Genomic DNA, 27,784 nt, shown 5'->3' with positions numbered 1-27,784 from the left:
CATCCTGTCATGTGCTGCTCCATCCTACATCCCCATCCTGTCATGTGCTGCTCCATCCTGCGTCCCCATCCTTTCATGTGCTGCTCCATCCTGCGTCCCCATCCTGTCATGTGCTGCACCCATCCTGCGCCCCCATTCTGTCATGTGCTGCTCCCATCCTGCACCCCCATCCTGTCATGTGCTGCTCCCATCCTGTGCCCCCATTCTGACATGTGCTGCTCCCATCCTGCACCCCCATTCTGATATGTGCTGCACCCATCCTGCGCCTCCATTCTGACATGTGCTACACCCATCCTGTGCCTCTATTCTGACATGTGCTGCAGCCATCCTGCGCCTCCATTCTGTCATTTGCTACTCCCATCCTGCACCTCCATTCTGTCATTTGCTGCTCCCATCCTGTGCCCCCATCCTGTCATGTGCTGCTCCCATCCTGCGCCCCCGTTCTTTCATGTGCTGCTTCCATCCTGCACCCCCGATCTGTCATGTGCTGCTCCCATCCTGCGCCCCCATTCTTTCATGTGCTGCTTCCATCCTGCACCCCCGTTCTGTCATGTGCTGCTCCCATCCTGCACCACCGTTCTGTAATTTGCTGCTCTCATCCATATGCCCCATACGCTGCTCCATAAAGGTTTATGGCCCCCATAAGATGCTCCATAGTATATGCCCCGTACACTGCTCCATAAAGGTTTATGGCCCCCATAAGATGCCCCATAGTATATGCCCCGTACACTGCTCCATAAAGGTTTATGGTCCCATAAGATGCTCCATAGTATATGCCCCGTACACTGCTCCATAAAGGTTTATGGCCCCTATAAGATGCTCCATAGTATATGCCCCGTACACTGCTCCATAAAGGTTTATGGCCCCCATAAGATGCTCCATAGTATATGCCCCGTACACTGCTCCATAAAGGTTTATGGCCCCCATAAGATGCTCCATAGTATATGCCCCGTACACTGCTCCATAAAGGTTTATGGCCCCTATAAGATGCTCCATAGTATATGCCCCGTACACTGCTCCATAAAGGTTTATGGCCCCTATAAGATGCTCCATAGTATATGCCCCATACACTGCTCCATAAAGGTTTATGGCCCCCATAAGATGCTCCATAGTATATGCCCCCGTACACTGCTCCATTATGGTTGATGACCCCCATAAGATGCTCCATATTATATGCCCCGTACACTGCTCCATTATGGTTGATGGCCCCTATAAGATGCTCCATAGTATATGCCCCCGTACACTGCTCCATAATGGTTGATGGCCCCCATAAGATGCTCCCTATTATATGCCCCCGTACTTCTCCATTATGGTTGTTGGCTCCCATAAGATGCTCCATAGTATATGCCCCCGTACACTGCTCCATTATGGTTGATGGCCCCCATAAGATGCTTCATATTATATGCCCCGTACACTGCTCCATTATGGTTTATGGTCCCCATAAGATGCTCCATAGTATATGCCCCCATACACTGCTCCATTATGGTTGATGGCCCCCATAAGATGCTCCATTGTATATGCCCCCGTACACTGCTCCATTATGGTTGATGGCCCCCATAAGATGCTCCATTGTACATTGTATATGCCCCGTATGCTGCTGCGATATATAAAAAAAATACCATACTCACCTATCGTCGCTGGGCGCCGAGTGCTGAGGGGCCTGAGCAGGCGGGGACACCGGCGCGCTGTGGGGGTCAGGTGCCGGTATCGCCGCTAGCTCAGGCCCCCCAGCACTTGCTATATTCACCTGGCCATGATCCAGCGCTGCACGCCGCTCCGTGTTTCGGCTCCTCTGGCTGTGACTGTTCAGTCAGAGGGCGGCGCGCATTAAGCGCGTCATCGCGCCCTCTGAACTGTGAACGTCACAGGCAGAGGACCCAGAACATGGAGCCGTACGCAGCGCTGGAACGGGGGACAGGTGAATATAATACTTACCCTCCTGGCGCGTCCACGGTCCCTGCCTCTCCGTTGGAGATCGCGGTGTGCGTTCAGTGTTTACGCATACCGCAATCTCCTGGGAGCGTCACTCTGTGGGGTCCAGACTGCGCCTGCGCTTGCGCAGTCTATAAAGGCTTCGGACAGAGTGACGCTCCCAGCATTATATTATAGATACATACACATACACACATACCGGACTATAAATGCATATATATATATATATATATATATATGTTTCGGATATACTATCCTTTCTCAAGCCTTGGCTTGAGAAAGGATAGTATATCCGAAACGTTGCCACGCCGTTCAGGCATTAAAGTCCACTTTTTTCCATTTTGTTGTGCTGTTTTCCTTTTTCTTTTTTTATCTTTACCACCTACAATAGTGGTTTGGGAAGCTCTGCACGTTTTTTCAAGGTAGTATTTTGATGCTGTTCCTTTTTTCATTATATATATATATATATATATATATATATATATATATATGTGACAAAGCATATATGCATGGCAGTGTATAAGAGGGATAGATACACAAAACAATAAAATGCCAAAACAACCGAGTGAATGGAAACCAAAAAAAGTGTATACAGTATTTTTCGGATTATAAGAAGCACTTTTGTTCCCCCAAATTTTGGGGTAAGTGGGGGGTGCGTCTTATAATCCGAATCTGTGTGCTGTGCTGTAGAGGAGGGGGAGCAGCTCTGCAGAGGTGTCAGGGGGCTGGAGTGGGCTGGCTGCAGGCTGCAGAGACAGCAGGAGGTCCTGTGCTCCCGCTCATTAGCCTCATGTAATATTCACTGCACCTGCTCTCCATCACCTTGGTGCTGAAGCTGCACGAGTTGATTCACAGGGGAGCAGCAGGGGTGCCTGCATCCCCCCCTTCCCATCATGGATATGATCCCCCCTGTCACTCTTATATGCCCCCTGTGCTGCTGGCAGACAGATACCCCCGTGCTGCTGGCAGAGACATGATAAAATTACAAACACTTAACTCACCTTCAGATGATGGCTCCGTGCTCACAGCTCCTTGGTTGCTTCCTGTGTCTGTGCTGACATCCGATCATGTGATCGGCACAGCACAGTGATGACATCTGTGTGCCCAGGTCACATGATCCATGGTGGGGGAATGTGTCTACCAGCAGTACAGGGGGGGCATGTGTCTGCCCACAGCACAGGGGGGGCATGTGTCTGCCAGCAGTACAAGAGGGCATGTGTCTGCCAGCAGTACAGGGGGGGCATGTGTCTGCAAGCAGTACAAGGGGGCATGTGTCTGCCAGCAGTACAGGGGGGCATGTGCCTGCCAGCAACACAGGGGGGCATATCCCTGCCAGCACAGAAGGGCATATTGTGACCGGGGGGCATGTGCCTGCCAGCAGAGGGGGGCATATAGTGACCCAAGAGGGCATGTGCCTGCCAGCAGCACAAGGGGGCATATGGTGAACCAGGGGGGCATGTGCCTGCCAGCAGCACAGGGGGCATGTGTCTGCCAGCAACACAGGGGGACATATCCCTGCCAGCACAGGGGGGCATATTGTGATCGGGGGGGCATGTGCCTGCCAGCACAGGGGGGCATATAGTGACCCAAGAGGGCATGTGCCTGCCAGTAGCACAGGGGGGCATATAGTGAACCAGGGGGGCATGTGCCTGCCAGCAGCACAGGGGGGCATATTGTGAACCAGGGGGGCATGTCCCTGCCAGCAGCACAAGGGGACATATTGTGACCAGGGAGGCATGTGCCTGCCAGCACAAGGGGGCATATAGTGACCCCGGGGGGGGGCATGTGCCTGCCAGCAGCACAGGGGGGCATATAGTGACCCAGAGGGGGCATGTGTCTGCCAGCAGCAAAGGGGGGCATATAGTGACCAGGGGGGCATGTGACTGACAGCAGCACCAGGGGGCATGTGCCAGCACAAGGATGGGGGTTATATAGATACCAGGATGAGGGACATATGATTTGTGAGACGGACACTGGAATTATAAGACAGACCCTCATTTAAGATAAAAATTATTTTTTTCTCTTTTTCTTCACCAAATTTGGGGGTGCGTCTTATAATCAGGTGCATCTTATAAAGCGAAAAATACGGTATATCAGATGTACACAAATGATACATAAAACCTGATTTCAACCTTGGAGTTAGTTCATTGCACTTGTACAGCCATGAAACAGTCCTTCTTCTGAAATTAATAAACACAAAAAAGGTAACATAAATAATTGAAAAAAGTGAAAACAACAGGCAAGAGTAGTGACCTTAAGTGACAGTAAAGATGGCAATCTCACTCTGCTCATAAACGCTGGCCATATGTAAAGGTGAAGAAGTCAACAATAAGTAAAAGCAATTTAGGTTCCATAGGAGGGAACACAATTTCAAGTATTCTTTTGCATTAATAAGGTTAGCACTATGTGAAAATGGCAGGTATTCAAAAATTGTGTTCTAGGAGCTTTAAATTAGGCCAGTTTCACTTTTCCAACATTCAGGGTCCTTGTACATTCAATGTACCTTCGACATTGTCTGGACCAGTGGCAGGTCTAAACTCAACAACCTTATGAATGACTATGAGGCTGTTCTGCACAGGTCAGGATATGTGCAGGCGGTCTAGACCACATGTTGGACATGTTAAACCAACCTTATATGTCTGGTTATGAGTTGATGTGCTAATAATTGCATTAGAGATGTACTGTTTGTTGCCATTGTTGATTAAATCAAAGTACACGAGCCATTGTAAATAAAGAAAAGTACACGCATTGTAAAATGAAATAATTGTTAGGCACTGGATTATTGTATTCAGATTGTAATACTGCTAATTCCTGTCACATGACATTCCCTTTTTGTTTAATAATGAAAGAGTTAATCAGGTCACAGACCCCCTTCCACAAAGACTATTTTGGCAGTTTCCATAATTGTAAGTAATTGCACTAGAGATATTAAAGGTCCCGTTTGTATTAACACAGACCAACTCAATTTCATAGTTTAATATACTAAAAATGGAGTATATGAAAAAAATTAAAATCAAATTTATTTCACTCATTTAGGTATCATGGGGTCAGTTACAGATCAGTGCATAAGCTGATTAAAATCTTTCTATGTGATGATAAATGCAGTATGCTAATTTCATTCAACAGAACGAAGTTTACTGTATGGCCATACGCTTCAGTACAGAGATTAAATGGTTTAGAATATGAAAGACATCAGGGGGTCGTACTTGAAATGTGCGGAGGGAAAAAAAAATAAACCGTAAAGGAAGCAGATAAGTAGTGTTGAAATTACCAGAAAATTAAACCTCTCAACCACAAAACAGGCCTTTCATCACACCAAGAATTCATCATAAAAGCCACATTTGCCAAATATTGATATGCCTGCAGACTCTTGAAAAAGCAGAACAATCTTCTAATGCCAGATGGCTGTTGGCACACAGAAGCAGGGGAAATGAACTAAAATCCAGAATGTGAAAAATTCATGTCATATATACAATGTGATATTTTATATTAATTCATCAGTTTGTAGAAAATTATTGAGAATAAGTGACCAAGTTTCAAAAACATGGATATCAGAGATCAGTACACACCCTCAGTATGGTGTTGAGTAATGCCACCCAGGTTAGAAGGATCTGGTGTTTATGTGCTTTCAACGCTACTTTGCTTGCTGGCAGTATCCATGAAAATTCTTCACAAGTTCTCAATATCCCAAAAGAAATGGTACAAGGACAAATTTGACTGGGCCCTCTCTCTAGAGCCAAACTGGATATGGCGCTCCTCATTCTTGGATCATTCGTCCTTGGTCAAATAACATTAAAATTTGAAGCAACATCTGATGGCTACTAAGATATGACCTGTAAAGGAAGGCACAGCTTTCCTCTTATTTTCTCAGATTTAGGCCTCAGGCACACACCAGTTTTTTCGATAGGATCTGAGAAAAAAATGGACTGTACTGTATCTCATCAGTGAGCTGGAGCTGATTTTCATGCATTTTAATGTGTCCACTTACACCATCAGTGTGGCATCAATTATTTCTCTTATTCAAAATAAAAATTAGAAGGTTTCTATGTTTCTCCTACATATTATACGGTGAAAAATGGACAGGAAAGGGATGCAACGCTTATTTATTAATGGACCCATTGACTTGAAAGGACAATATTAATTAACAAATGGGAACAAAATTGGACCTTTCTCTATCATTTTTGTGGACTGATAGTTCGCAATAAAACATGCATATGAAGAAGCCTATAGAATACAATGGGCACATGTTCAATCTGTGAAAAACACAAAAGATGTATGACAAAAATGGACATCTGAATGAGACCTATCTGAGATTAGAATATTTCACATTCACATTATTCATGCATCCCTAAAATTATCATTTTATAACAATATAAATCATATGCTATAACTATTCAGACTAAAACGCACATCACTAAAGTACAGAAAATAATGAAATGTCTTTCCAAATATCCTATTGAGGTAATGACGTCCAACACCAAGAATTCCAAGTGGAAGGTGGATCATTTTAGAAAGGCAGAACCTGGGTCTCAACAGCTTAGCTACATGGGATGCTGAGGTAGCAGTCACACGAATGCAATGGCACATAGCTCCACCACAAAAGGACACGGTGCCTAGGGGACCCTCTCACACATTACACAATAGGGTTCAAGAGATTCAAGTTACAGCTCTGATGGGCGCTCTACAGTTATATTTCCATGGGTTGCTTCCTCTCCATTTTCGATGTTATATCAAAAGGAAATGTAATAACATGAGTACATAAGAAAACAAATAAAATGAAGAGGATACGTTCTTAATATATATGGTAACCCTTTATTGTGCTCCAGTAGGCAGATGGTTGGTTTGCCTATATGGTAAATCCAGTAGTGTCTGCAGGTTATCACTTAAAATTTTGGATGTCAAAACAAATCACCCATTTTTTGTTAAGATGGAAATTTCCTTTTATAAAACATGATTGTAGTAAGAAATAAAGTACAGTAAGACATACTGCAGTGTGCAAAAGTTTTAGGCAGGTATAGAAATGTTCCAAAGTATGAATGCTTTCATAAATAGAAATGTTAATAGTTGAATTTTGCCAGATCTCCAAAGAGAAATCTAAAACAAATCAATATTTGATGTGATCACCCCCGGCCTAGCATCAATTCTTCTAGTTACACTTGCACAGAATTAAAAGAAAAAACTCTGCGGGAAGGTTCTAAACTTCTTGGAGAACAAAACCACAAATCTTCTGTGAATGTAGGCTTGCGGAAATCCTTCTCTGTCTTCATGGGGGCCATAACATCACTTACAGAACTCCTTGTTCTTTTTTACAGGGAAGATAGTCCTTAATGACATTGGCTATATGAGGCTGTTTTCTTGTTGCAGAATAAATTTAGAGACAGATTCCTCCCTGATGGTAATGTATGATAGGTAAATATCTACCTGTATGTCACAGTATTGAGGTTACTAAGAAATGGTAATGTTGCGGACCATAGTTTCAATGGTCAGGCAAGAAAATTAAGTTCAGCAGAGGAAAGACTCGTCAGTCATCATGCTCAGACCTCGTCAAACCAGGGATTCAAGCTTGAGGAGGATAATTTGCATATTCCAGGTCCCTTCTGGGAAAAGCGAAGAGTCTCCCTCAGCAAGAAGATCGTTGGGTACAGCCAGGACCAGCTGCTTGGAAAGCATCACCAAACCAGGGATTCAAGCTTGAGGAGGATAATTTGCATATTCCAGGTGCCTTCTGGGAAAAGCGAAGAGTCTCCCTCAGCAAGAAGATCGTTGGGTACAGCCGGGACCAGCTGCTTGGAAAGCATCACCAAACCAGGGATTCAAGCTTGAGGAGGATAATTTGCATATTCCAGGTGCCTTCTGGGAAAAGCGAAGAGTCTCCCTCAGCAAGAAGATCGTTGGGTACAGCCGGGACCAGCTGCTTGGAAAGCATCACCAAACCAGGGATTCAAGCTTGAGGAGGATAATTTGCATATTCCAGGTGCCTTCTGGGAAAAGCGAAGAGTCTCCCTCAGCAAGAAGATCGTTGGGTACAGCCGGGACCAGCTGCTTGGAAAGCATCACCAAACCAGGGATTCAAGCTTGAGGAGGATAATTTGCATATTCCAGGTGCCTTCTGGGAAAAGCGAAGAGTCTCCCTCAGCAAGAAAATCGTTGGGTACAGCCGGGACCAGCTGCTTGGAAAGCATCACCAAGCCAGGGATTCAAGCTTGAGGAGGATAATTTGCATATTCCAGGTGCCTTCTGGGAAAAGCGAAGAGTCTCCCTCAGCAAGAAGATCGTTGGGTACAGCCGGGACCAGCTGCTTGGAAAGCATCACCAAGCCAGGGATTCAAGCTTGAGGAGGATAATTTGCATATTCCAGGTGCCTTCTGGGAAAAGCGAAGAGTCTCCCTCAGCAAGATCGTTGGGTACAGCCGGGACCAGCTGCTTGGAAAGCATCACCAAACCGCGCGCCTTAAGGCGCGCAAATTTTTGCCTGTAGGACATTATTGCAAGAAAACTTGGCTGAGTAGATTACACAAGAAGGAAAACACACAGCAAGTCAGCAGGATCTAGGAGCAACATGGCAGATGTGACAACCTACATGGTGAGCTGCAGCATGTGCTACATGTTCACAGATCGACCAGAAGAAGGATCCAATTTCACCTGTCAGAAGTGTAGACTAGTTGTCCTTTTAGAAGAAAAGGTGTGGGGTCTGGAAGAAAGAATAGCAACTTTGAAACTCCTCAAAGAGAATGAAGACTTCCTAGACAGAACAGAAGCATCTCTACTGGTCACAGAAGGTGAAAAACGTGTCAGAGAACCTACAAAAGCAGATGAGTGGAAGCATGTGACCAAAAGAAGCAAGAAGACCATGGAGAAATCCCCAACCACACAACTGAACAACCGATATCAAATCTTTGTAGAGGATGAAGATGGCACACCTAAGGGTGAAGCAATACCAGCAAGCAAAAAAGAAAAGGGCACACAGCAACAAGTGACAGCAAAAAGTACAGCCAAGAAGCAACGAAGAGTGGTGGTGGTGGGAGACTCTCTACTGAGAGGCACAGAAGCAGCCATCTGCACACCGGACATAACCGCAAGAGAAGTATGCTGCCTTCCAGGTGCGATGATCAAGGATGTGACTGATAGGATACCAAAGCTCTTTAGCTCCAAGGACGTCCACCCATTTCTTCTGATACATGTTGGCACCAATGACACGGCAAGGAAGGACCTACCGACAATCTGCAAAGACTTTGAAGAGTTGGGGAAGAAAGTAAAGGAACTGGATGCACAGGTAGTTTTTTCTTCTATCCTTCCCGTAGACGGGCATGGCACCAGGAGATGGAACAGGATCCTCGATGCGAACAACTGGCTAAGACGATGGTGCAGACAACAAGGATTCGGATTCCTGGACCACGGTGTGAATTACTTGTACGATGGACTCCTCGCCAGAGACGGACTACACCTCAACAAACCTGGGAAGCACACATTCGCCAGAAGACTCGCTACACTCATCAGGAGGGCGTTAAACTAGAAGAAGAGGGGACGGGAAGAAAAACATTTGACTCGAACAAAGAAGACCCAGGAAAATATACTCAGAAGGGAGGTAAGAACATTTCTAAACCAATCCACAGCGAGGAAATTGGAACAAAACAAAATCCTCTAAACTGCATGCTCGCAAACGCCAGAAGCCTGACAAACAAGATGGAAGAACTAGAAGCAGAAATATCTACAGGTAACTTTGACATAGTGGGAATAACCGAGACATGGTTAGATGAAAGCTATGACTGGGCAGTTAACTTACAGGGTTACAGTCTGTTTAGAAAGGATTGTAAAAATCGGAGAGGAGGAGGGGTTTGTCTCTATGTAAAGTCTTGTCTAAAGTCCACTTTAAGGGAGGATATTAGCGAAGGGAATGAGGATGTCGAGTCCATATGGGTCGAAATTCATGGAGGGAAAAATGGTAACAAAATTCTCATTGGGGTCTGTTACAAACCCCCAAATATAACAGAAACCATGGAAAGTCTACTTCTAAAGCAGATAGATGACTACCCGGATATTAACTGGGAAACAGAAACCTGTGAAACCCATAAAGGCAACAGGTTTCTGCTAATAACCAAGAAAAATTATCTTTCACAATTGGTGCAGAATCCAACCAGAGGAGCAGCATTTTTAGACATAATACTATCTAATAGACCTGACAGAATAACAAATCTGCAGGTGGTCGGGCATCTAGGAAATAGCGACCACAATATTGTACAGTTTCACCTGTCTTTCACTAGGGGGACTTGTCAGGGAGTCACAAAAACACTGAACTTTAGGAAGGCAAAGTTTGACCAGCTAGGAGATGCCCTTAATCTGGTAGACTGGGACAATATCCTCAGAAATAAGAATACAGATAAATGGAAAATGTTTAAGAACATCCTAAATAGGCACTGTAAGCGGTTTATACCTTGTGGGAATAAAAGGACTAGAAATAGGAAAAACCTAATGTGGCTAAACAAAGAAGTAAGGCAGGCAATTAACAGTAAAAAGAAAGCATTTGCACTACTAAAGCAGGATGGCACCATTGAAGCTCTAAAAAACTATAGGGAGAAAAATACTTTATCTAAAAAACTAATTAAAGCTGCCAAAAAGGAAACAGAGAAGCACATTGCTAAGGAGAGTAAAACTAATCCCAAACTGTTCTTCAACTATATCAATAGTAAAAGAATAAAAACTGAAAATGTAGGCCCCTTAAAAAATAGTGAGGACAGAATGGTTGTAGATGACGAGGATAAAGCTAACATATTAAACACCTTCTTCTCCACGGTATTCACGGTGGAAAATGAAATGCTAGGTGAAATCCCAAGAAACAACGAAAACCCTATATTAAGGGTCACCAATCTAACCCAAGAAGAGGTGCGAAACCGGCTAAATAAGATTAAAATAGATAAATCTCCGGGTCCGGATGGCATACACCCACGAGTACTAAGAGAACTAAGTAATGTAATAGATAAACCATTATTTCTTATTTTTAGGGACTCTATAGCGACGGGGTCTGTTCCGCAGGACTGGCGCATAGCAAATGTGGTGCCAATATTCAAAAAGGGCTCTAAAAGTTAACCTGGAAATTATAGGCCAGTAAGTCTAACCTCTATTGTTGGTAAAATATTTGAAGGGTTTCTGAGGGATGTTATTCTGGATTATCTCAATGAGAATAACTGTTTAATTCCATATCAGCATGGGTTTATGAGAAATCGCTCCTGTCAAACCAATCTAATCAGATTTTATGAAGAGGTAAGCTATAGGCTTGACCACGGTGAGTCATTGGACGTGGTATATCTCGATTTTTCCAAAGCGTTTGATACCGTGCCGCACAAGAGGTTGGTACACAAAATGAGAATGCTTGGTCTGGGGGAAAATGTGTGTAAATGGGTTAGTAACTGGCTTAGTGATAGAAAGCAGAGGGTGGTTATAAATGGTATAGTCTCTAACTGGGTCGCTGTGACCAGTGGGGTACCGCAGGGGTCGGTATTGGGACCTGTTCTCTTCAACATATTCATTAATGATCTGGTAGAAGGTTTACACAGTAAAATATCAATATTTGCAGATGATACAAAACTATGTAAAGCAGTTAATACAAGAGAAGATAGTATTCTGCTACAGATGGATCTGGATAAGTTGGAAACTTGGGCTGAAAGGTGGCAGATGAGGTTTAACAATGATAAATGTAAGGTTATACACATGGGAAGAAGGAATCAATATCACCATTACACACTGAACGGGAAACCACTGGGTAAATCTGACAGGGAGAAGGACTTGGGGATCCTAGTTAATGATAAACTTACCTGGAGCAGCCAGTGCCAGGCAGCAGCTGCCAAGGCAAACAGGATCATGGGGTGCATTAAAAGAGGTCTGGGTACACATGATGAGAGCATTATACTGCCTCTGTACAAATCTCTAGTTAGACCGCACATGGAGTACTGTGTCCAGTTTTGGGCACCGGTGCTCAGGAAGGATATAATGGAACTAGAGAGAGTACAAAGGAGGGCAACAAAATTAATAAAGGGGATGGGAGAACTACAATATCCAGATAGATTAGCGAAATTAGGATTATTTAGTCTAGAAAAAAGACGACTGAGGGGCGATCTAATAACCATGTATAAGTATATAAGGGGACAATACAAATATCTCGCTGAGGATCTGTTTGTACCAAGGAAGGTGAAGGGCTCAAGGGGGCATTCTTTGCGTCTGGAGGAGAAAAGGTTTTTCCACCAACATAGAAGAGGATTCTTTACTGTTAGGGCGGTAAGAATCTGGAATTGCTTGCCTGAGGAGGTGGTGATGGCGAACTCAGTCGAGGGGTTCAAGAGAGGCCTGGATGTCTTCCTGGAGCAGAACAATATTGTATCATACAATTATTAGGTTCTGTAGAAGGACGTAGATCTGGGGATTTATTATGATGTTATATAGGCTGAACTGGATGGACAAATGTCTTTTTTCGGCCTTACTAACTATGTTACTATGTTACTATGCTTGCTTCACTACAAAATCGAAAGATGTCCAGCAGTGCCATAAGCCAGAACTGGCAGTAGCTAGTGGACCCAGGTACTTCCATCTATTATTCAAAGAAATCTGACCAGAAGTGGTCTTCATGGAAGAATTTCAGCTAAAATGCCATGCCTTTCACATGAAAACCACACTACGGGACTATAAATAAAAACATAGGAACTGAGGTGCAGAAAATAGCAGCATGTGCTTTGGACAGATGAGTTAAAATGTAAAATATTTGGCTGTATCATAAAGCAATTTGTTTGCCAGAGAGTAGAAGAGTGGTATGGTAAAGGCGTCTTTCAAGTTTGAGGCTGAATTACAGCAAATAGAGTTGGGAATTTGGTCAGAATTAATGGTGCCCTCAATGCTGAGAAATACAGGCAGCTACTTATACATCATGCACAGAATAAATATGGAGCCATTCAAATGCTTCTTTGATAGCAAAGAAGCATCTGACTGGCTCCAAATGTATTCTATATTAGGTCAATGACATCAAACATGTAGACAAAGTCATTAAAAACTATCTTCAGCGTCAACAAGAACCAGGAGTAATGGAAAGGATGATTTGGCTCCCACAAAGCTCTGATCTCAAAATCATCATTTTCCTGGGATAACATGAAGAGACAGAAAAATTTGGGCAACCCAACATCCACAAAAGATCTGCGATTAGTTCTCCAATATGTTTGGAACACCCTACCCACCAAGCTCTTCATAAATTGCACGCAAGTGTACCTATAAGATTTGACACTTTGATACTGAGCTAAAGGCAACGGGCAGTCACACTAAAGTATTGATTTGATTTAGATTTTTCTCGTATTCATTCTTTTCACTTTAACCGATAAAAATGAACTACCATATATACTCGTGTATAAGCCAAGTTTTTCAGCACATTTTTTTATGCTGACAAATGCTCCCCTCGGCTTATACACGAGTCATTGTCCCAGTTTATGATGGGAGAGGGGGAGCGGCGCAGCAGCGAGTCACAGGAGGCAGGTGTGCCCGCTGCTAAAGAGAAATGAATATTCACTGCACTGGCAATGAATATTCGTTTATCTTATAGCGCGCACAGTTACAGCCGCAGCCACCAGATTCCAGCAACTAAAGGGCTCTCATGGGTGAACGCTCATAAAGGTAATGAATATTCACTTCTCTCCACTACTATAGGCTGGAGAGAGGTGAATATTCATTAACTTAATGAGCGGGGACACGTGATCGCACAGCCGCAGGAGCTGCAGAAAGCCGGAAAGAGATGCTGCGAGGGCGCGCAGGGAAGGTAAGTAGGATTTTATTATATGCTTTTCTCATGGGGGCCATGCAGACAAGGATGGGAATAAGGAGCCATGCAGACATGGATTGGAATAAGGAGCCGTGCACACAAGGATGGGGATAAGAAGCCATGCAGACAAGCATGGGAATAAGGGTCCATGCAGACAAGGATGGGGATGAGGACAAGGATTAGAGGACAAAGCATTCCCGGCTTATACTGTAGTCAATAAGTTTTCCCCCGTTTTTCAAGGCAAAATTAGGTGTGCCTCGGCTTATACTCGGGTCTGTTTATATATACTAATACAATATATATTATTAATATATGGTATTATCATTTCAATCTTTGAAAGCATTCTTACTATGCAGCACTTTTACATACCTGCCTAAAGCTTTTTCACCGTACTTTGCATATAGGCATAAAATTCAGTTGTTAAAAGAATGACTGGGGTGTATGATATAATGATGGCTTAAGCTCAAAGTGTTAGGGGTTGAACATTTTTTATGGTGTTCGTAAAGGAAGTATATATGGATTCATGGTTACGATGCATTTAGGATGATCAAAAGTCCACTCAAAGAAGAAAGGATATTATTGCTATTCTTTACACCAAGTCTTATCTCATCTGTTTTCATCGAACACAAATGAAGCTACACTGCTATAACTGCAGCATTGTGGGAAATCACCAGGGATTTCCAGTAATCAGTTCTTGTGCCTTACTACAGTATATCGGAGTGATCATTAAGAATTATATATGCATTTGCTGCTTCTACACTGACCTAGTAAAATGGTAGCATCATTGCACCATGCCCATAAAAGTAATGTTCCATTTAAAATGATGGTATCTTTAGAATCTTTAGACTTTTTCTTCTGTCAGCATTGAGGTTCAAACATACCGTATATTGAAGATAAATGACATTTAGCTCATAAGCGCCACCTTCAGGAGCATAGGACACAGCAATAGAAACATTAGGAAGTATAGCAATACGGATAACCTAAAACAGATGCAATCCCATATTGCCAAGCATGGCTTCTAAACATTATCTTTATCAAATAGGGCATATTACATATTGGTTAATTACTCTTCAGATCAGCGGCTATATAACACTGGAACTGTGATGAAAAATTGCATATTTATAACATTAGGAATTAACTCCAATGATATTCTGAAGCAAGATCAGATCCATGTCTGGTCAGCAATGTGCATTCTTTATATAAAAGGGAAAAGCACACATTTGTAATTCATATTGAAATGCTCTTTATTACATGCAGAACATTTCAAGTCTCATATGCAATATCTACATACTTTCATAAGTCATGAATTTCTTGTATTAACCTGAGTAGTCTTTTGTGAATTATAATGATGGAGTAGTACCCTGAGTCCCAACGCTGCTCCACTTATCTATATTACCTGTAGAAATATTATCGGTTATCTTCTGAGATAAGAATTTTCCCTGCAGCTACTCTACAGTATATACAGAATTTAGGCACCAGAAGAAAAGAAAAATATATAACAGGAATACATACGTACTGTATATACGAATGTATGTGTTGTATGTGTATAAATATATATTTGTATATATTCATATGCAAGGCTGCCACTAGGAATTTCGGGGCCTCATACTGGCAAAATTTTCGGGGCCCCCTAGAGACTCTGCCCAGGCTCCATCCCTCAAACTGTCCACAGCAAAAACTTCACTTCTCACCAATCACACATTAACAGTTCCCATCACCAGATCACACATATCCCCAGCAGCCTTTATTTTGGCCAAAAGATTTTTTGAGCCGCCACCACCACCACGGCACAATAGACTCTTTTGGCCGGGCCCTACTCTAACTTATTAAACATTTTGTAAAATATGCAATACAATTTAGGTGTATTTTTAAATTTTTAAAATGACCAATAATATCACACACAAGTTACAAATACCACCATATCATGACCAGACACCATATTACCACCACATACCGCCAAACCATGTCCAGACCACATATTAAAACCACAGTGATCGAATACTATCACATACAATGGACAAATACCGCCACACCATGACCAGATCACATATTACCACCACATAGTGACCAATAATACCACATACAAGGAATAAATACTACCACACCATGGCCGGACAACATATTACCACCACTTTGTGACTGAATACTACAATACTGATCAGTAAAAAAAAACACAATACTAATATCACCATATGTGCCATTATACACAGGAGATATGTACTTTGTATGCAGTGTCAGTGTAAAGGTAATACAGTGATCGCTGGTGACGTACACAGGGCCGCTGTATATACTATATAGTGTATAGTATCAGTGTATAGGTAACACACTGACTCACTAGTGAAGCCTCCAGGTGAAGTCTTTCATCTTCATCCAGCACAGATCAACATAACTTCTTCCAGCCAGGGCTTGTCTCTGCAGGAAATAACACAGCTAGAGCACCACTTGCAGAACACATTACTTATTTTTTCCCAACTTCTACACTACACCAAATGAAGAAAAAAGGCAACATAGTATCACTCTGCACAGTAACAGGATCGCTTCCTGATTTAAAACAGTATACTCAAAAAATAAAATAAATACATCACTGCAGTAATAATATCCCTTAATTAGCCCCTATGGTAATAATATCCCCCATCCTGGCCCTTGTGTGTCTCATTCCTGGCTCCAGCTATATGTTCTCCCATCCTGCCTTCATGAGTATCCATTCTGCCCCATGTGATGTCCCCATCATGCCCCATCTGTCCCGTGATCCTGCCACAACTGTCCCATCATCCTTCCCCTTCTGTCTCATTATCCTGCCCCATGAACCTGCACCATCTGTCTCCATCCTGCCTCATGATCCTGCCCCATCTGTCTCCATCCTGTCCGATCTGTCTCCATCCTGCCCGATCTGTCTCCATCCTGCCCGATCTGTCTCCATCCCTCACCATGTCTCCAATCATGCCCCCTCTGTCTCCATTCCTGACCTGCGTCTCCATGCCTGCCCCCATATCTTTCATCCTGCCCCTGTGTCTCCGGTCCTGACTCCTGAGTCTCCAATCCTGCCCCCTGTGCCTCCAATCCTGCCCTCTGTGTCTCCAATCATGCCCCCTGTGTCTCCAATCCTGCCCCTATGTCTCCAATCCTGCCCCATGTCTCCAATCATGCCCCCTGTATCTCCAATCCTGCCCCCTGTATCACCAATCCTGTCCCCTGTGTCTCCATTCTGCTCCATGTCTCCATTCTGCCCCCTGTGTCTCCATTCTTCCACCGTGTCTCCAATCCTGCCCCGTGTCTCCATTCTGCCCCTGTATCTCCATTCTTGCCCCATGTCTCCATTCTGACCCTGTGTCTCCATTCTTGCCCTGTATCTCCATTGTGCCCCATGTCTCCATTCTGCCCCATGTCTCCATTCTGCCCCTGTGTCTCCAATCCTGCCACGTGTCTCCATTCTGCCCCGTGTCTCCATTCTGCCCCCTGTGTCTCCAGTCATGCCCCCTGTGTCTCCATTCTTCTCCATTCCTGCCCCTTGCCTCCATTATGCCCCTGTATCTCCATTCTTGCCCTGTCTCCATTCTGCACTTTTATCTCCATTCTTGCCTTGTGTCTCCATTCTGCCCCTGTATCTCTATTCTTGCCCCGTGTTTCCATTCTGCCCCTGTGTCTCCATTCTTGCCCTGTGTCTCCATTCTGCCCCGTGTCTTTATTCTGCCCCATGTCTCCATTCTTCCTGTCTCCATTCTACCCGTGTCTCCATTCTGCACCTATGTCTCCAATCATACCCCCTGTGTCTCCATTCTGCCCCTAGTGTCTCCTATCCTGCCCTGTGTCTCCATTCTGCCCCTGTATCTCCATTCTTGCCCCGTGTCTCCATTCTTGCCCATTGTCTCCATTCTGCCTGTGTCTCCATTCTTGCCCCGTGTCTCCAATCCTCCGTTTCTCCATTCTTGCCCCTGTGTCTCCATTATGCCCCTGTGTCTCTATTTTTGCCCCGTGCCTCAATTCTGCCCCCTGTGTCTCTATTCTGCCCCATGTCTCCATTCTGCCCCATCTCTATTCTGCCCCCAGCAGGATGGACACCTGTCTCCATCCTGCCGGCTTGCCGCTTTCAATAATAAAAAAAACAACCTTTCCTCTTACCTTGCCGCACTCCTGCGCCGAGCGATATTCCCTCCAGGCTGAAAGCGCGCATTCGCTGGGGAATGACGATGACGTCAGACGCCGGCAATGTGTGCACTGACGTCAGCTGCCAGCCTCCTATTGGCTGGCAGCTTTAACTATTGCCATGTGGGCCCGGGCTCGGGCTCGCACGGCAATGGAGTGTAACTAAACCCTGCATCTCAGATGCAGGGTTCAGTAAATCCTGCCGCTGGGGCCCGATCAGCAGAAGAGATGGGGCCCGATTAGGGCCCCCTGTACTGACTGGGCCCCATACGCCAGTCAGGGCAGTAATGCCCTGATGGCAGCCCTGTTCATATGTACACTGCTCATAATAAATGAGTACATCTCCTTTGAAAAGTAATATTTTAATCAATATCTCACTGAACCCAAAAACAATCCCTGAAATTTTGACAAGACGGATTTTAATAGAACATTTTCCTAACCTATAACATGAAAGTAAAGTTACATAACTTCGATTACAAAATCTTCATTTTACTCAGATTAGTTGATGCAAAAATGAATACACCTCACATCAAAAGCAACTACATATAGTATTTTTAAGGACAGCACCAAGTCTTAAATGCATGGAATGAACAAGTTGGCAACATACTGCAATATCTGTCTTCTCCCATTCTTCATGAACGACCTCTTTTAGAGCCTGGAAGGAGACTGATGCTCAGCTTGTCTCTTCAGAATCCCCAATAGGTGACGTTCTTGAGTGCAACAGTGGCCTTATATGAGTGTTTTTGATCATTGTCATGTTAGAACAGTACACCAAGGGTGCAGAGTATTTGTAGCACCATCTCTTTCAATATAGAGCAGTACATCTGTGAATTCATGATGCCATACCATATGGTTTGTCTTCCTTCTTCTTCAGCTAACTACAGTGAATGTAAATGTCAATTTTTTTCAACCCTTCTCATTTGAAGATGCTCCTGTTTAGGTGTTATTTTCTCTGGTCGGCAGGAACATCTCTGTGAGATGGTTGCAGATCCATCTTTGTTACATTTTTTGTATGACTTTTGTTACAGTATTCTGAATGATAAGTAAAGTTTTGCTCATTTTCTTGTAGCATTCACCTTTCTTGTGTAAAGAAATTATTTTCTCTCAGGTCTTGTGACACTTCTCTTCCATGTGGTGCTATTGCTGACAGCATGAAATGGGAAGGGGTTTTCTTTGGTAAATAATGCCCTTTTCTATTTAATAAATAGACTTACCTGTGGTTGAATTATTGTTAATTAGAATTGTGTAGTCTAAATGTTAGCTTTGCACCTAAGACTTACATTGGGGTGTATTCAGTTTTGCAATATGGTTTTGCATGAATTTGTAAGAACATTTACTTTTTTTGGGTGTGTAAAATAACAAATCTTGTTTGCAAATTTGAAATGTAGTTAGTGTTTATGATTATTTTAGTTATTGTTGAGTAAAAGTGTAAAATAAGAAAATACATTGTAGGTGTAGACCTAACCTGCCTGGTTTCACAGTAATATAAAATAAAGCAGAATATCTAGGTCAAATGATTATCTGATATATCAGACAATGGTGAAGTTTGTGAACTCCAGCTGTCACTGTTTTTAGAGTAAGAGGCCTCTGTAGAAGATTTAAACTCTTTTAGAAATCTCACACATTGTGAGTAAAAGGCCATTGAAATCAATGGTCCTTTGCTTAGCTTTGCTTAGGATTTTATTTCCAAAATCTCTGAGTAGTGCCATAAGGATTTATTCACTCTATTAAACCCTTTCATTCAGGAAAGTCAGTGGTGGTCCCAGATCATAGATTTCCTTTAGGTTGTATTCTTACATGTCTGTATGACATATTAGAAGATGATTTTAACTGCATTTCACCTTGAAAGTTTTATTCTTAAGTTTGTTAATTGATACAATCGCAAAGTGCTTGTAAAATCAAGAAACTTTACAATTTTTGTTTTTCATAAGAATGGAAGGAGTTTTTATTCTATTGTTTTTCTCGAAGCTCAGATTACTAGTCAGTGGTGTTCGGTCTCCAAGTCAAGGAGCACAGTTCTTTTAGTTTGTAAGCTCGGCTAGGAAGATGGCCAGATCTCTTGAGTGTATTGTTACTTCCTGATCCATCCAACTTCAATGCCACTTTGCTCCTCCAATGCTGCTGAGGCAAAACTGCCTTTGTTTGTCTGCTTATAGTATGGGAAGGTGCACAGGTTGGACAATGCCGCTGGTCCAGACTGGCAATCAATCAGTAACCCACCACCATTCAGAAAACCGGGAGGCAGGCAAGATGAAAAGCACTTTAAGGGCATATTAATACAGTAGTCTCATTCAATAATTGTCAAATATGGGAACGGAATCAAACACAGAAACGCTAGACTTTTGTAATATTGAATCATTTCCTGTTTTGCCAGGAAACATCCAGGCCAAAAATATTTTTCACCTCTTAAAAATCTTGTATATGTGACATTTTTGAGGATGATGAGTGGCTTGAGAGATAAATTAACTCCTTAGACTACATACCAGCTGTTTAAAGATTAAGTGTATTCAAGATATTTCTCTCTGGAGTATGCATGGAAATGACTGAAATATTGATAATCATTCATAAAATGAATCAATCGTGTGCTTTTGTTAAGACTTTACAATAAATTTAAATGATGAATGCTAATAATGTGAGTGAGTATCTAGACTGCAAAATTTGAGAAAATTTAATATTTGCAGGACTAAGAGCACAATAATCAACTATGGGCCAGTGAATACTCAACAGCAGTGGGCCAGAGAACTGACTTAGTGAATGTGAGAAACATTTGTTACCCATACAAACCTATGTATTCTATAATTTTTTTAGTACGTTTTATAAAATAAAGGACAAATACTGATATTTGGTTGTTACTAGGGTCAGAAGTTGGAAGTTGATATATAATATTTATATCAAGCAATCACGCAAATAGAATCTGCCTGACAAGGTGAAGTAGACCAAAAGCTATAAAAGCTAGACATCATGACGCGATCCAAAGAAATTCTGGCAGAAATGAGAGACAAAGTATGTGAGATCTATCAATCTGGAAAAGGTTCTAAAGACATTTCTGGGAGTCCAGAAAACCACAGTGAGAGTAATTATCCATAAATGAAGAAATCATAGGACAGTTGTGAACCTTCTCAGGAGTGGACGGCTGACAAAAATTTCCCCAGGAGCGCAGTGACAACTCATCTGAGGGGTCCCAAAAGACTCCACAACAACATTCAAAGAAGTGTTCATGACTCCATCATAAGAAAGAGACTGGGCAAAAATGGCCTGCATGGCTGAGTTCCAAGACAAAAAGCACTGTTGAGCAACAAGAACATAAAGGCTCATCTCAGTTTTGCCAGACAACATCTTGATGATTCCCAAAACTTTTGGAAGAAAACTCTGTGGACTAACGAGACAAAAGTTGAACTTTTTGGAAGGTATATGTCCCATTACATCTGGCGTAGAAATAACACAGCATTTAAAAAAGGAACATCATACTAACTGTAAAATGTGGTAGTGGTAATGTGAAGGACTGTGCCTGTTTTGATGCTTCATAACCTGGGAGACTTGCTGTGGTAAATGGAACCATGAATTCTGCTTTTGCCAAAAAAACTGACGGAGAATGTCTTGCCATCTATTCGGGACCTCAGTCTGAAGCGCCCTTGGGTTATGCAGCAGGACAATGATCCAAAACACACCAGAAAGGCCACCTCTGAATGGCTAAAAGCGAACCTGTCACCAAGTTTGGCCAATATAAGATACGGCCACCCCCTTTCAGGGCTTATCTACAGCATTCTATAATGATGTATATAAGTCCTTGATCCGACCTGAAAGATAATAATCCCATCTTATAATCGCTGCCCTCCTGCTTGCTTTTTGGCTCCCCGACATCGCGCTCGTAAGCAGGCGAACTTATCTGCCCTGTTAAGGGCAGACCAAAGTACTGCAGTGAGCAGGCACCGGGAATGGTCAGAGAGGCCCAGCACCTGCGCACTGCAGTACTTTTCTATGCCACCAACAGGGCAGATAAATACGCCTGCGCAGGAGTGTGATGCCGGGGAGCCATAAAGCAAACAGGAAGGCAGCGATCATAAGAAGATGGGAAGTGCCGGACCCGAACCTGCAACACCCATCGGACAGGACTGCCCTCCCCGGGTGAGTATAATAAAACATTTTTCTTATCTTTCAAGTTGGATCAGGAGCTTATGTACAGCATTATAGAATTCTGTAGATAATCCCTGAAAGGCGATGGCCGTAACTTATATCAGCCAAACTTGGTGACAGGTTACCTTTAAGAAAAACTAAATTAAGACTTTGGAGTGGCCTAGTCAAAGTCCTGAACTCAATCCGATTGAGATGTTGTTGCATGACCTTAAAAAGGCGGTTTATGCTTGTAAACCCTCCAATATGGCTTAAAGGGAACCTGCACTAATGCTGCATTCTGACGAGGTGGCTCTTGTAGTTCTTGTTCCTACCACTGCTGAAAGAATTGTTTATCAAATTTGTCCCTCATACCTTGAATTCGTATGGGGGGCAGGTCTTTCCCCCAACACAGATGCACCACAGCCGTCAGTTACTTCCTCATGTTTACAGGGCGCCGCCTACTCAGCGTTATTGAATTTTCCCAGCACCTGCGCTGTGATCTTAGGCCTTGGGCATGCGCAGTTAGCAAATTTGATAAACAATTCTTTCAGCAGTTCAGCAGTGGCAAGAACAAGAACTAAAAGAGTCACCTTGTCAGAATGCAGCATTAGTGCTGCACAAGATGGCTCTTTTAGTTACAAACGCCTGGGGGGGGTGACAGGTTCCCTTTAATTACACCGATGAGGGGGCCAAAATTCCTCCAGAGCATTGTAAAAGACTCATTGGCAGTTAACGCTTGATTGCAATTGTTGCTGCTAAGGATGGTCCAACCATTTATTAGGTTTAAGGGGCAATCACTTTTTCACACAGGGCCCTGTAGGTTTGGATTTCTTTCCCCTTCATAATAAAGACCTTTATTTAAAAACTACAATTTTGTGTTTACTTGTGTTATTTTTGTGTAATATTTAAATTTGCTTGGTGAGCTGAAATATTTACGTGTGACAAACATGGAAAACAATAGGAAATCAGGAAGGGGTAAACACTTTTTCACACAACGGTACGTAATAGTAACTTATTTGTGCATGATAAAGACAATCAATCAGATGTTCAATATGAATCAATAAAAAAACAAAAGGAAAATCGCATGTGCCTGTGAGTACACATACAATATGTATAATGATCAATTATATATCCAGCATTAATTAATCAAAAAATGAATGTCCAGTGTAAAGTAATCTCTAAGAATCAGGCATTATAAATATGCCTTATATATCATATATAAAAATTCAGATATATTTGTATGTATGCGTATATGGTACACATACGATTCAACTGCATAGCAACAAAGTAAGCAAATGAGTCAAACAGAGCCTCATACTAGACAAATATAGAGTATCAAAACAGATATATGCAAAATACAACAATAAAGTGTACTTCAATAGAATTGCACATAATTACCCAGTAGGTAAATATTCAGAAACTCACATTATATTGATAGGGCAGCCACACGATGTGATCGCAGGTCGCTGATGGGTTGCTATGACAGCTGGAGGTCCACTGAATACTTCCGTGCCAGTCATTACGCAGCTCCTTTGAAACCTAGCCTGTGGCCACTGTGTTTTTTACTATATGCTGTGATGCTGTGCTGTCGCTGTATATAGCACAAGCAATCAGTCGATCAGATCTTCAAAGTAAAATAAAATATGAAAAAAATAAAGAAAAACATAAAAGTTTAAATCACTCACCATTTCCCACATTAAAAACAAAGATATCATAAAAATAAAAACAATACACATATGTGGCATTGTCACCTTCAGCAAAATAAAATCTATCAAAATATAAAAATAATTAATCTGATCGGTAAACATGGTAAACAAAAAAAGTCAAGAATCAATTCTACAAAAAATACTGTAACAAATGATCAAAATGTCACATTTATCCCAAAATGTCATCAATAAAAATGTTGTCTAATCTCGCCAAAAGTAAGCCATCACATAGTTTTATTGACCTACAATTAAAAATGAGTCTCGGAAAATGCCAACACAAGCACAGAGAACTTTTTTTTTAAACCACTAAAATAATTGCAAAAAATGGAAATGTTTGGTATCTCAATAATTGTACTGATAAGCAGAATCATATTACAAGGTTATTTCTACCACAAAATTTACACCATAGAAACAATCCCCCCCCCCCAAAAAAAAAAAAAACCTATGTCAGAATTGTGATTTATTTATAATTTCAGTACTTGTATTGAAGAGATTAAGGCCAGATGAAGCTCCATATACAGCTGTGTGACTAGGAACGCCAATGTGATGAAAAAATATTGAGGGGGACACAGATGAGGGTCCCAGAAGCCAGAACCTAGCAAACATGAAATTATATGTTTTCTTAGTAATGCTGCATGTTATCAATTTATGAGTAGGAATGTCCCCTTTACTGTCATTTTCTTATTTTTCTTCTCCTTGCTTGGAATGTTAGGCTAGGTTCACATTACGTTAGTGCAATCCGTTTAGCGGATACGCTAACAGATTGCGCTAACGCAATGTCCAAAAAGGGATTGCGTTCGGCAATCCCGCTATTGCAGATGCCCGATCTGCGCTAGCGAGGAACGGACCCTGAATGCTGCAAGCAGCGTTCGAGGTCCGTCCGAAACTAAGGGCACATCGCAGACGCATGCCAAAAATGGCATACGTTTGCGATGCGTTAGGGATCCGTTAGCACATTGCAGTCAATGGGTGCGCTAACGGATCCGTTACATAGCGTTAATTGGGAAAATTGCGCCATGTAACGGAGTCCGTTAGCGGACACCCACTAACGCAATGTGAACCTAGCCTTATCATTTTGGCTTGAACTTGGAGTGATTTTACTGTCAGCTGGCATCCACAGTCATTCAATACCTAAAGATATGTTACTACAGGAAGACGAGTGTGACTATTATGTTGTGTTGTAGGAGCTGGAATGGCTTCATAAATCCCTTCTTTCACTAGACGTCTAATTTATCATCATTTAGCCTATGTCTTGAACCTATTTTAGGGCATTTACTAATCCCTCTTTCTTTCTGATCTGCAGGTTGTTGTTTTGTAACGTTTTATACAAGAAAAGCAGCACTGGAAGCACAAAACGCATTGCACAATATTAAAACTTTACCTGGGGTGAGTACATTCTTCTTCTTGTCGACACAATGTCATGATTAAGTGTCATTTATTTGTTCTACTTATTGCTAGAGAATAGCTTTCTTTCCAAATAACCAATGAGTACATGATGAAGTGTGCACTGCTCAAAATGACTGGGCAGCAATGGAATGGACTTATGATGGTGCCGGGCTAATCCCTTAATTGTCTCAGTCAGATGGCTTTGTGTACAATACAGTGAATGTACTTTAGGCTTTATCTTGGAAACAAACATTACCGCAGTACCTCACCGTTGTAATCCGGTCTACTTTGATTTTGTTTTGGCTGATGTGTATTGAATTTTGAGAAATGTTCTTCTTTTCAAACTGCAAAAGCATTTAACTTAAGTCTTTAGGCAATGAACACGTAGATGAGCGCCAGTGCTGAACAAAGGTTTGAAGATATAAGTAGCGTTGTAGGGTACTGAAAATATCCAGATGGCGTCAGAAAACTTATCGATAGGCAATGCTTCATGCCAAAAAAGAGTATTAGAAAGAAAGCTATATAGAAGATATCTAAAAGATAATCTGACACTCATCTGTAGACTTCTTTTTTGAGGTCCTTGCCCCTTGATTGATTGCACAGAGCAGGACACTGCCTGGTCGAAAGAGAAGTCTTTGATGCTTTTCTAGAGTTAATGGTTATCAGTTAAGTAATCCAGGTGGTTTGAAGAGACAGGGGATCCAAAAAAATTTGACATCTGCTAATTAAGACTTTTAAAAATTTAATAAAGCCTGATTGAAGTCTGCCAACTTCCTATACATTTGGTATAAAATATATTTAAATCAACATTGTGTATGATACTATTTGCTGCACCCCTTTAGTATAGAATTAAGGTACCGTCACACTAAACGATATCGCTAGCGATCCGTGACGTTGCAGCGTCCTGGCTAGCGATATCGTTCAGTTTGACACACAGCAGCGATCAGAATCCTGCTGTGATGTCGTTGGTCGCTGCAGAAAATCCAGCACTTTATTTCGTCGCTGGACTTCCTGCTGACATCGCTGAATCGGCTTGTGTGACGTCACCGCTGTGCTTTCCGGCCGCTGTGCTTACACAGGGCAGAAAAGCAGAGCGCCGAGGGACAGACAGCGGAAGGTAAGTATGTAGTGTTTGTTTTTTTTTTACTTTTACGCTGGTAACCAGGTTAAACATCGGGTTACTAAGCGCGGCCCTGTGCTTAGTAACCTGATGTTTACCCTGGTTACCGGCATAGTTGGTCGCTGGAGAGCTGTCTGTGTGACAGCTCTCCAGCGACCAAACAGCGACGCTGCAGCGATCCGGATCGTTGTCGGTATCGCTGCAGCGTCGCTTAGTGTGATGGTACCTTTAAGCATTTCAGATAACCTAGTCATTGACATTTTGTCTGGTTGGTGAACATTACTTACAGATAATCCAGTACCCTGTACCACACACTGCCTCTCCATCCTGCACAGGATTGTTTTTTTAGCCACTCCCTTGCGGTAAGAAGGAAATGAGGCAACTTACCAATAGAGACATTCAAAAAAAGCAAAAATGCTATGGATTTAAGGGATCCAACATTAGGCCGACCACATCAAGAGAAGTCAGTTGTGGCTGAAGGGGCATGGTGTGCTAAAAAAATCCATTAGTGGTGTTACTATCCAGACAGCTTAAATACTATCCTAAGAAAACAACAATAGATGTGGTGGGAGGTAAGCAGTTTGAATAAACCATACTTTTGCTCTTCATGCTGATAAACTGATAGCAACTCTCAAGCTATGTGCCAAAGTTCAGCAAAGTGTGCAGAATTTTCCTGACCAAATCTGGACTACTTTCGCAGGAAATCCGCGCACTTTTTTTTCCCATTTTTCTCTCTTTTTTTGAGCGTTTTTTTTTTTTTTTTGCAGATTTTTCACATTTTTTTTTGGAGCTTCCCAATGCAATAATATAGTGGGAAATCCAAAAAAAAAAGTCTGCAAAATTAATGAACATGCTGCGTCTCTTTCCAAGATGCGTTTTTAGCGCAAAGCGCAACATGTGCACAAGAAAATCGGAATGCATTAAAAATGATAGGATGGCTAATGTAAGCGTTTTTAAAGCATTTTTGTCACAGAAAACCACCAAAAAAAATGAAAAAAAAAAGCTAAAAATTCACAACGTGTGCACGTAGCCTTAATCAGTTTTGACCAAAGTATTCTTTTAACATTTTAAACAGAATCAAATGTGAATTAAATCATAGCGTGTGCTAACTATTTTTGAATGACTGTTTCATGAGTACATTAAAAATAGAATAAATGTTGCTAATATATATGAATATACCTGGTCTGGACTGCCCAAAGACTATAAACGCCCAGGCAGTCCACACTTTACTCTGCACTGATGTTCTAAAATATCATGCAGCTTTCATGAGATTGTGCAGTTACAGGAGAGGGTAGCTGGCTTTCAGACACAGCCAGACTCCCCAAAGAGAAGATAAACATGGTTTATTACCATGTTTCACTTCTCGATCTTTGTATCCACAGTGCTGGACTAGTGCTTGTATATACAAATTAAGAAGCACTGACACTGCTTCCTTCTCTGGATCCAGTGATCATGTGATCGCTAAATGTAGTGAATGTGATAGATCAAGATCTGCCGGAAGACCCTATCGGCTCTGCGGTGCAGCCAGGAAGTGAAATTTCCACTGTAACTGGGGCTAATAAAAAAGAATGTATTAATATTTTCAAATGTCCT

At 42.3% G+C, this 27,784-nt stretch overlaps 1 protein-coding gene across 50 annotated transcripts in view; it reads left to right on the top strand.

Annotated features, from left to right (window-relative positions):
• CELF2 (CUGBP Elav-like family member 2) overlaps positions 1 to 27,784 on the top strand; it is a 671,263-nt gene that overhangs the window by 384,287 nt on the left and 259,192 nt on the right. For all 50 annotated transcript variants that reach the window (XM_069765284.1, XM_069765281.1, XM_069765280.1 and 47 more), the window contains one exon: positions 24,989 to 25,071. In XM_069765284.1, coding sequence (XP_069621385.1) covers positions 24,989 to 25,071 — 83 coding nt within the window. The remainder of the gene's footprint in view (positions 1 to 24,988; positions 25,072 to 27,784) is intronic.

The sequence above is a fragment of the Ranitomeya imitator genome, chromosome 4 (genome assembly GCF_032444005.1).
Source record: "Ranitomeya imitator isolate aRanImi1 chromosome 4, aRanImi1.pri, whole genome shotgun sequence".
Lineage (NCBI taxonomy): Eukaryota > Metazoa > Chordata > Amphibia > Anura > Dendrobatidae > Ranitomeya > Ranitomeya imitator.
Note: the sequence above shows the minus strand (reverse complement) of the source record. Positions and strands in the feature narration are given on the sequence as shown.